This window comes from Vicugna pacos, chromosome 16 (assembly GCF_048564905.1).
Source record: "Vicugna pacos chromosome 16, VicPac4, whole genome shotgun sequence".
Lineage (NCBI taxonomy): Eukaryota > Metazoa > Chordata > Mammalia > Artiodactyla > Camelidae > Vicugna > Vicugna pacos.
Genome location: NC_133002.1, coordinates 32,823,656 through 32,833,894, shown reverse-complemented (window position 1 = coordinate 32,833,894; position 10,239 = coordinate 32,823,656). Strand labels below are relative to the sequence as shown.

Sequence of the window (10,239 nt, the reverse complement as noted above, 5' to 3'; positions counted from 1 at the left end):
ACTGAGGGGAAGGAAATACCCCAACCTGCAGGGATTATTGGCTTTATTACCTAGACTTACTGGCTCCAAACTAACTCTAATCTCTGAAAATGCAGAACAACACTATAGTTCACCAGTTAGACTGAAAGCTTATGTGAGGGTCATTATAGCTGTCATTTTGATCACTATTCTTTTCCAGGCAAATCCGAAAATCACATTCTCCAATTTCCTTTGCCGCTAAGATAAGCTATGTGATTTAGATTCTACCAATCCGATGCACCACGTGAGGCTTAGGAGGGAGGTAGGTGAGGAAGTGGGTTCCATTTGGGGCATCTACGTGCTGGCATGGATAGCAGAGGCAGCATGGCTCTGAAGCCCAAGCTGTGGAGGTTGTTATTCAACAGGGCATGTCCTGACTTGGAAATTTCCCAGTCTTCGCAGAGGCAACGGCTCCCTTGGCAGACCCATTCTGCTATGTCACTTGGGGAGATGTTAAAAATTAAGCCTAGATTCTGTTTCTCCAACTCTCCTAATGATTCTTTGAGTTATCTAGAGCTCTTATGAATCCCTTGTTAAAACAGCCAGAGTAGTTTCTGTTGATTGCAGCTGAGAATCTGACCATTTCAAAGCATCAGATGCCAATGGAGTTTTGACCTAAGTCTGTCTTTCATGAGCCCAATGGTACCCTGGATCCAACCAATGGTTTTTTCCCCTGATATCTGAAATGGAATGAAAGTAGTCAATAAATAGCTCCCTGACCTATGGAGTAAGGATTATGGTGTAAGAAGAGTCAGTAACACTACATCTCTAAGAGATCAATAGAGATTAGTGCCACATAAAAATTGGATAAATTCAGGGTTGATCACTCTGGTCACCTCCCCCATTAACTTGTCATTTTCCCTGTGTAGAATATAAGCAGACATTAGGGAATGATAATTTTATAATTTATCATGTATCTATTCCAATAGAAATCACTGATTCAGATCAGGTCTACTTACTAGAACAGATCACAACAGTCCTTAGCACCTGATATGGGAAACTCTTTTTTCTCTATTCCAATAAGCAAAGGATACCAGGATACATTTGCATTCACCTGCAGAGATAGCAATACATCTTTTCCAGGAAGTGCAGAGAATCAGACCTAGTGGGTAAGCAAACAGAAGCATTCTCCAAATCACACTGAAGGATTGCTCCAGGAAGACACCACTGCTGTCACTGCTGGCCACAGACACTGCAGCTCAAACTATTGATGTTGGGCGCTGCACATCCCTGCAGAACCACCATTACTGTTGCCTCAGTAAACTACATGTCTCAGCCCCTGTCCTGTTTCTACCATATTAGATTCCACTAGGCACTTCCTTCACCTCCAAAGTCTTGTGTGGGAGCACCTGATTGGCAGAGCCACACCACATGTCCTAGCTGCAATGGAAGTTGGAAAAAGCACATTTCTGGCTTCTCCCTTGGGGAGTCTCAGGCTCAAGATGGAGAATTCCCCAAATAGAGATAGAGAGAAGGTATAGAGTGGTAGGAGAGAAAGACGGTGTAAGTGGGAAGAGAATCGGAGAAGATCTTGACCAGTTGCATATTAAGGATGAAGCACTAGAGAAAATATCACACTCTCGATGCTCAGGCAACTCACTAGAGCCATCTTGGACCCAGAGACACCATCCAGCTTCCAACCACGATCTTGGGTTTTCCTGAGTATCTACATTACTTTAATGTCCTAGGTTTACTCTTATGTAACCCCTCCCCCAATGGCTTGACCAATCTGTAGCAAACTGTGTCTTCCAAAGATCAGTATATCCCATTCCACATGCTGTCCTTCTACGTGACATGGGCACTCTGCCATCTTTGGGGTCTGTATTTGTTTCTGTTTCTGCTTAGCAAATTACTGCAAATGTAGCAGCTTAAAATAGGACCCATTTATGAAATCACAATTCTGCAAGTGTGACTGGGTTCTCCATAAAGGATATCATAAGGTGTTGGTCAAGCTGAGCTCCCAGCTGGAGACTCTGGGGAAGAATCTACTTCCAGACTTTTTCTTGTTTTTGGAAACACTCAGTTCTTTGCAGATTGAGGACTGAGGTCCCCTTTTCCTTGGAGGCTCTCAGTTCCTAGAGGCCACCCACATTCCTTGCCACTTGCCTCCTTCCATTTTCCAGCCAGTAATGGAATATTGAAATCTTCTCATGCTTCAAATTTCTGACTTCCTCTTCTACAACAAACCAGAGAAAACTCTCTACTTTTAAAGAGTTTATGTGATTATGTCAGGCGCACTGGATAATCTTCCTCAATAGAGACCTTAATTACGTCCCTCAAATCCCTTCACAGCAGCACCTGTTTGAACTGTTTGACTGAATAACCAGATCATCTTAAAGAGTTCTGCCTCCTTGCAAGATCTATACTCCCTTCCCTTGAATCTAGACGAGACAGTGAGTGCAGCAGACGTGACACTGTGTGACTTCCAAGTCTAGGTAATAAAGCAAAACAGCTTCTTCCTGGTTCTTTCTTGCTTAGGACATATGTCTTGGGAGCCCCGAGTCAGCATGTAAGAAGCCTGGCTACCCTGAGTCTGTCCTGCTGGAGAGCACAGGAAGAGTCTGCACACAGAGATGCTGAGAAGCTCCTGCAGGGCCAGCCCCCAGGGTTGAGTCTTTCCAGCCCAGGTGCTGAACATGTGAGTGAGCAAGACTTCAGATGACTCCAGCCCCCAGCCTAAGAGCCGCAATGACCCCAAGTGCAGCAGAAATGAGTTATTCCCACCAAGCTTCTGAGCTTTGGGGAAGTTCAGGATGCAGCAGTAGTATCTGGAACACAGGCTGAGGGCGTTGTCTTGTGGAAGACATCCCTAGTCAAGCCCAATCAGAGACCTTGGAGGACGGTAGCGGCTGCTGACTTGTGGAAGGTTCCTTATTTTGTCTTGGAGCATTTTTTTTTCTGCATTTGTGCCTATATTTTTCACCATCTGTGAAAACTTCCAACACAAAACCCACGTCATTTTTGTCTTGTTTCCCTCAGTAATGAACACGTGACCTGCTAAGAGACTGAGGCAGATTGTTTGCAAAAACTGGCCTCTGTGATTGCCCTCCCTCAATCCATGTCCTTGCCATGGGATTTTGCATCTCCTCCTATCAAGAGAAGGAGTCTGTTTATCCTGCTCTTGAATCTGGCTGAAGTGGTGACTTGCTTTGGCCAAAATCATGCAGCCAAAGTGACTGTTCTGAGCCCAAGCCTTAGAAGGCCTTGCATTATCTTGGAAACTTTGCTTAAGCCAGCTGGTTGGAGGATTCGAGTCATGTGGTTCTTTCAACCCCGTCACCCCCAACCAGCATGCAGCCAAGCCCCAGAGGTAGAGCTACCTAGCTGACTCGGACTGGACCACAGATGCTTAAAGGAAAACAGAAATGCCCAGTCTAAACTGCCAACTGCAAACCCATGAGCTCAATAAATGGTTGTGATTTTAAGCCACAAAATTGTGGATTGCTTTGCTCCAAGCAAAAGTTAACTGATAGAAAAGCTAACCAACTCTTTTAAAGTGGATCCAATTGATTCTCCTTTCACCTCCTTTCTGCCCCTTCTTAATCCCAAAGAACAAACGGGTCCAAATCCAAGTTCGATTTGCAATAGGAAAGCTTTATTGAGAATTTGAGATCAGACAGGGAGTGGGGTCACCCCTAGACCAGACAGAGGAAGAGAGATCTCCCCAACCCCCCAGAGGAGGGGGCCAATGGGAAGCCAGAGGCTCAACTGCCCAGTCAGCCCCATCCCAAATGGGCCCCAGGACTCATCGCCACAGTGCAGTGGGTAGGCTTCATCCAGGATCTGCCCGTTTGGGGGATGCTCAACTGGGTTAGGGCCACAGAGGTTTACAGAGGTTCTAGTATTGTATCTGGTAGCCTGTAGAGAAAGAGAAGGGAGGTGAGAGTGAGAAGAGAGGACTTAGAGCAGGAGACAGACAGACTGGGACTTGGAGAAAAATGGGCTAAGTGAGAGCAAGGAGATTGAAGCTCAAAGAGCTGAAGAATCTTGAGATGGAAGGATCCTGGGATCCTAGCGGCCCCTACCCAATTCCTGAAGCTCTCTTGCAGCAGCTGGCGGATGCTCTCACATTTCAGAGGCTGGAGCCTCATGAGGCAGACCCTCCTCCATTCAACAGCTTTTTGTTTTTTTAAGTAAATGCTTTGGATATTGAGGTAACCTCTGCCTGAAGATGATGCATAAAACCACACCAGACACTCTAGAGAAGGATGGCTCCCAGGCACCCTAAGGCTTTTCTGAGCCAAACATTCCTAGTCATGTTACCCAGACTTTTGCTACAATCTCATATTAAATTTTTATTTTACGAGGTTCAACATGCACAAGGGGAAACTGTCTCTGACTAAGAGACCACTTGAGCTGTGCGGCTCTTTCTTGCATTTAGATTATTATCTTTAACATATGCTCCTTTTGGTAGTTTCATCATATAACTGACTTATACAAGCCAGTCATTGACTACACCCCTGAACCTCTTTTCTACCTGAACCATGGTTGACCCAGGAGTCCCCATCGTCATGATGATTCAAAGCACTGGGTCTGGAACACCCCCAGGGCTGAGCTCTTATTTATGAGTTTTGTGACCTTGAGTAAGTTACATAAATTCTCTGACCCTCATTTTCCTTATCTCTAAAATGGAATAATAGCAACACCCACCTCATAGGGTGTGGTGGGAAATAAATAAGGTGATACACAATTTCTAACCCATCTCCTATGCTACTGAGACTCGGGCCATGTGTAAATTTGGTCCTAGCCTCACCTAAAGCTCTGTCAAAAATAGTGATAAATTCAGAAACAAGGGCAAGTCTATGGCACCTCACTAAGATGGATTCTAAAATCTAGCTCTGTTTAGAATATGTATTCCTCAGAGAGGCACAAAGATATTCAAAAAGTGCAGTACCTTGACAGGTATCACCTGTGCCTCCCCCACCCCTCACAACCTAGAGTTGTCCCTTACCTTGTGTCTCACAGCCACCAGATTTTGAGGAAGAGGACTGAGACTGGGATGGCCTTCCACTTCCTCCTCCAGATCCACTTCCTTCTTCACAGCTGCCTCCACTTCCCCCTCCAGAACTACTTCCTACACAATAGCTGCCTCCACTTGCTTTTCCATAAGTGCCTCCACTTCCACCTTGAGATCCACTTCTTCTGCCACCTCCAAAGCTGATTTGTCCTGTTCCATGAGACTGACTGAGAAGAAAACACAGATATGAAATGAGTAACCTCACATATATGTACAAGAATGAACCCGGACAGAAGACCCAAATGTAATGTGAGTCCTCCTAAGTCTTTCTTCCTGCAAAGCAGAGGACAGAGGCTGGGCAGATACCACAGCTGGAAGGGGAGAGCCTTTCTCTCCCTAGAGCAGAGAGCTGTCCCTTCTCTCATTGTTACCATCCTCCTTTCCCAAAGCCCAAATGCCCTGAGGTTCCCCCCATGGGAGGAAGAAACCCGCAATCCATCAGACCCTTGTGTACAGGAGCTTTCCCAGCTGCCTCTATGCAGAAGAACAGAAGGGTTCCACAGAGTCCTGGGGCACGTACAGGTCCTCCTGGCCGCCCTCAAGGAGGCTGCAGTAGGTCTTAATTTCCTTCTCCAGCCGCATCTTGGTGCTGAGCAGAAGGCTGTACTCCTGATTCTGGCACTCAATCTCTGCCCGGATCTCAGCAAGCTGGACCTCCAGCATACTGATCTGCTCCTGAACCTGCTGCAGCAGGAGACTGTAACGTTTCTCTGTATCTTCCAAGGACTTCTCCAGGGCTGATTTCTAGGGAGCAGAAAGAGGCTCTGAGAGGGATGCTACCTCATAACTGCTCCCCTTCCTGCCCCCGGGGATTGTGCCCAGCCTTCCGTGTCCCACCCTGGTAGAGGGTCCAGGGAAGGAACACCAACCATGCTGAGCTGAGCCTGCAGCTCGATCTCCAACTCCTGGACGCTGTGCCGAAGCTTGGTCACCTCCTTGTTGTTGGACTCCACTTCCTGGCCATAACACATCACCTCCTGCTCGATCTGGCTCATCTGCAAACACCAAAGCTCAGTGAGGACCAGGCTGGGCTAGAGGCAGTAACGGGGAAGGCTCTTCCCCACTCATCAGCACCTTCACCTCCAGAGCCAAGATGGGGACAATGCCAAGGACAAGTTGTCCCGAGCTCTGGGTCCCTCCAGCCAGGCAGGATTGTCCAGTTCTCTTAACTTAACATTCCCTTTCAGCAAGGCTTCAAGACTCTTCACAATTTATCTCTTAACTCCCTTTTAATGTTATTTCAAACTGGCCCCCCAAATACACACACACACACACACACACACACACACACACACACACACTACAGATCATGCCTACATGTGCCAGCCTCTACACTAGATGATGGAGACCCAAGAGGAAGGGAGTCGCCAAAGAGCTCAGTGTAGTGTGAGGGGCTCACCGGGTACCACTACTAGGGTCCCATAGCACACAGTCTTATGTAAGATGTTTATGCTCTACCTTTGTTCACACACACAATAAACTGTGAGAGTTTCTCGAGGACAACAATCTTGCGTGGCTCATCTCTGAGACATCAGCACTTCACATGAAACACAGCACTGAGAAGCTGCTCAATAATTATGCTCGTGGGCAATGAATGAATTGGAAGAAGGATGACTGAGACGCCCAGCTGGACTGAGAGGTGGAGGGGTGGGTGGAGGAACGAATGGAAGGATGCGTGGATGGAGGGATAGAGGGTTGACTCTGAGTCCTCCGCTGCTCACCTGACTCTCATATTGCTGCTCGATGTCCCTTCGGTTCTTAGCACTGAGCTGCTCATACTCTTCACGCATGTCATTGAGGATCTTAGTGAGATCTCTGCCAGGAGCAGCGTTCATCTCCACACTGACATCCCCAGTGCTCTGCCCAGACAGCTGGCACATCTCCTGCCAGGGAAGACAGGGATGTGGTCAGGGAGCCTCTCTATCACTTTTCAGTCCTCTCCCTCTGCTCACCCCAGGGTGCAAAGACAAGATGGGTCACAGGTGTGAAGTCAAAACCCAACCACCACCATAGGCTGGGAGTGTCTTCCTCAAGAGTAAGGGAGAGGGTGTCTCCCCGGCAGTGGTCCAGAGCTCCCCTCCACCCCAAGTCATCCCTGCACTTCTGTTCCTCCCTCTCCCCCACTAGCAGTAAGTAGCCAGAATCCCACCTCCTCATGATTCTTTCTGAGGGCTATCAGCTCCTCCTGCAGAGACTCATACTGCATCTCCAGGTCAGACTTCTGCATGGTTAGATCATCCAGCACCTTTCTCAGGCCACTGAGGTCAGCATCCACTGCTTGTCTCAGGTTCTGCTCCATCTCAAACCTGCAGACCAGCCAGGGGTAGAACATAAGCAGGAGGGCACAAGTCCCCACAGGAATCTCCAGAGCACTAGCGGGTAGAGGAAAGATTGATGGCAGCAATGGGAGTGGGAACAGGACTCACTTCATCCTGAAGTCATCCAGGGTCATGCGACTGTTGTCAATCTCCAGGAGAGTCTTGTTATTGCCCACCGTGAGGCACACAATCTAAAAAAGAGGAGATGGCATAGGACCCATGCACCCCTGCTGTGGCCCACTTCTGGGAGGGCAAGAGGCCAATAAAAGCCATAGGAGGTGATGATCCCATCCAGGAAGATGCCCAACAGGTTGGAAGAGCTTCCTACCACTGTTATATGGCACAGACCCCTCACCCCTCACAGCCTCCAACAAGGATGTTCAGTGTGGCTTATATTCATTCATTCAACAAATACTTGAAGATCTACTACAAAGGACACTATGGGGTTTAGAGATCAATGAGATAACTGCTCCTCAAGGAGCCCACAGTCAACTACAAAGTCCAAAATATCCTAGAAGAGTTCAAGGAAAGAAGAGTTGACTTGTGGCTATGGGAGATCAAGAAGGACTTCAGGGAGGAGGTGGTAATTGAATTGGTCCCTGAAGGGTGGCTAAGATTAGACATGAATAAATAGATGGAAGAGGTTTGGGGTAGAAGAAACAAGATACCCGAGGCTATTCATAAGAAGGTGTAGAAGCAAGGGGAACAAGTGGAAACAGTGAATGAGCTAGACTCTGAGCTCCTCAAGGACAGAGACCAAGTCTGGGACATCACTCTGTCTGCCCAGAGAAACACTGAGGATACTCGCTCTCTCAGTTGAATGGATAGAGGACGTGTGGATGGATGGATGGGTGAATGGTTGTGATGTATAGATAGATGATTTCTATCCATGCCCGGAGTTCTAGATCCTCTCCATCACTTGAACAGCCAGCATGTGTATCTGGGTCCAAGAAAACTGGAAGGATCAAGACAGGTCCTTATAGGAGCCCAGGAGAAGTAGGAAGGGAGAGATAGGATTTCTAGTTTTCCAGACTGGAAAGCTCTGAACTCATAAGAGATGAGAGGAGAGACAGGCAGATGCTCCCCTCTCCTGAGCCATATGACCCACCTGTTTGGGGTGGCAGCACCCTTTTTTTTCACGTAATTACAGAAATTTTAAACCATCAGATCCTGAGAGCTAGTCTGCCTATCCTCTGTATTATATGGATAGGAGAGTGGGGAGGGTAGAGCTCAGTGGTAGAGTGCATGCTTAGCACACACAAGGTCCTGGGTTTAAACTTAATTACTCCCCCCGCCAAAGATTTTTTAAAACAAACAAAAAAAATTTTAATGGATAGGAGAATAGGTCCAGAGAGGGTGTTGGGCTTCCCAACATCACACAGTGAATTGGTGGCAGACCCAGGATGGGGGAAGCCCCATTGCTGTGCTCCCTCCACACTGGCTCTGCTTTCCCCACCTGGGCCAGGCCAAGAGTTGTTTCTGATAAAAGTTTAAAGTTTCAAAAAGATGAACGGTCTGGCTACTGCTTGAGCTTAGAACCCAGCATCTTGCCTTTGGGGAAGACAAAGGGCAGGAGTGAGTGTGGGAGTGTGTGCGCATGCGTGTGAGAGACAGCCAGGCAGAGATCTGCGTTTCCCCGGCCTACCTGCTTCTTGAGATCCTCGATAGTGTCATAGTAGCGAGAGTAATCCTTTTGGATGGTCCTGGGCCTCTGCCTGTCATACCACTCCCTGATCTTATTCTCCAGGTCGCTGTTGGCCTTCTCTAGTCTCTGCACATTTTCCATGTAGGAGGCCAGCCGGCTATTGAGTTCCTGCATGGTGGCCTTCTCATTCGCAGGCAGAATGCCACCATCTCCAACACCGCCACCAAAGCCAGCCCCAAAGCCCCCAAAGCCTCCGCCAAAGCTACTACCAAAACTACCACCACTAAAGCCACCCGCAGATCCTTGGCCAAAGCTGGAGACGAAACTGCCGCCACCTCCCCTCCCACAGGCCACGGAGCTCCCCCCACCATAGCTGCTGGTAGAGCTGAACCGGCCCCCTCCTCCCCCAGCCCCCAAGGAGCTGAAGCGGCTGACAGACAACCTAATGGTGCCACCGCGGCCCCCGCTGCTCCAGCCGCTGCAGGGCGATGAGAACTGTCTGCAACTCATGGCAATATCCTCTGTTCGTGGGTGGGAGCAGTTGTAGGAGTGCTGCCAGCTCCGGAGTGCAGGCTGTGGAGCTAAACCCGAGGACGTCTACTTATACCCCCAGCTGATGGTGGCACGCCTGGGTGTGCCCTCTGTCTGCCCTGGTCTCCCTGAGACAGACTCTAAGGAGATCTGAGATACGGGAGGTGTCTGGGCTTCTCCAAGCTGCCCCAGGCTCAGCGTCCTTTGGTGACAGCCTGGAGGCAGCCAGCCTCTCTCCATTGTGTGAAGTAATTTAATGATATTTGGCTGTCAAGAGCACCATAAATCAGCTCTGCTGCCAAAGGGGTGACCTAGATCCTGGAGTTTGGTGTCCACTGCCCTGACAGTAGATCTGAGATTTAGCCCCTCTGAGACAGAAACTCCCAGGAGCAGAGTCACCTCCTCCTTTGAGGATCATTACTGTCTGCACCCCTCTCCACTCCCACTTGGGGCCCACTGTGGGTGAGCTAGGACTGGAGTACCAAGGAGTTATGATAGAGGATGGGGGAGCTGCCTGGGTGGGTAGGGAGACTGGCCCCTGGACTCACAGAGCCCAGTCTGATGGGGAGCCCAGTCCTTGCTCTCAGAGTCTCCAGTCTGATGGAAAGGATGAGTGGCGTGGCAGAAAGACTGAGACACTTACAAAGCAACACACCCCCAGCTTTCTGAAACAGCAAGCAGAGTTCACATGAAGGAGAAGGATTCTGGAG

General features: G+C 48.8%; 1 protein-coding gene across 1 annotated transcript; it reads right to left on the bottom strand.

The window, feature by feature from the left end:
* Positions 1–3,637: 3,637 nt before the first annotated feature.
* Positions 3,638–9,557, bottom strand: KRT9 (keratin 9). Its single transcript, XM_006219256.3, has 8 exons — positions 8,999–9,557; positions 7,462–7,544; positions 7,185–7,341; positions 6,757–6,918; positions 5,905–6,030; positions 5,556–5,779; positions 4,970–5,202; positions 3,638–3,876 (listed from the first exon to the last, which is right to left on the bottom strand). Exons 1-8 carry the CDS (start codon positions 9,506–9,508, stop codon positions 3,857–3,859), a joined length of 1,515 nt encoding a protein of 504 aa, XP_006219318.2. The 5' UTR covers positions 9,509–9,557; the 3' UTR covers positions 3,638–3,856.
* Between the last annotated feature and the right edge of the window lie 682 nt (positions 9,558–10,239).

Excerpts from the sequence above, each read along its gene's own strand:
- KRT9 (XM_006219256.3), bottom strand. The coding sequence starts at position 9,508 with ATGAGTTGCAGACAGTTCTCATCGCCCTGCAGCGGCTGGAGCAGCGGG. Across the intron at positions 6,031-6,756 it reads AGCAGCAATATGAGAGTCAG|ATGAGCCAGATCGAGCAGGA; the intron begins GTGAGCAGCGGA and ends TGGTGTTTGCAG. Across the intron at positions 5,780-5,904 it reads TGCAGGCTCAGCTCAGCATG|AAATCAGCCCTGGAGAAGTC; the intron begins GTTGGTGTTCCT and ends TCTGCTCCCTAG.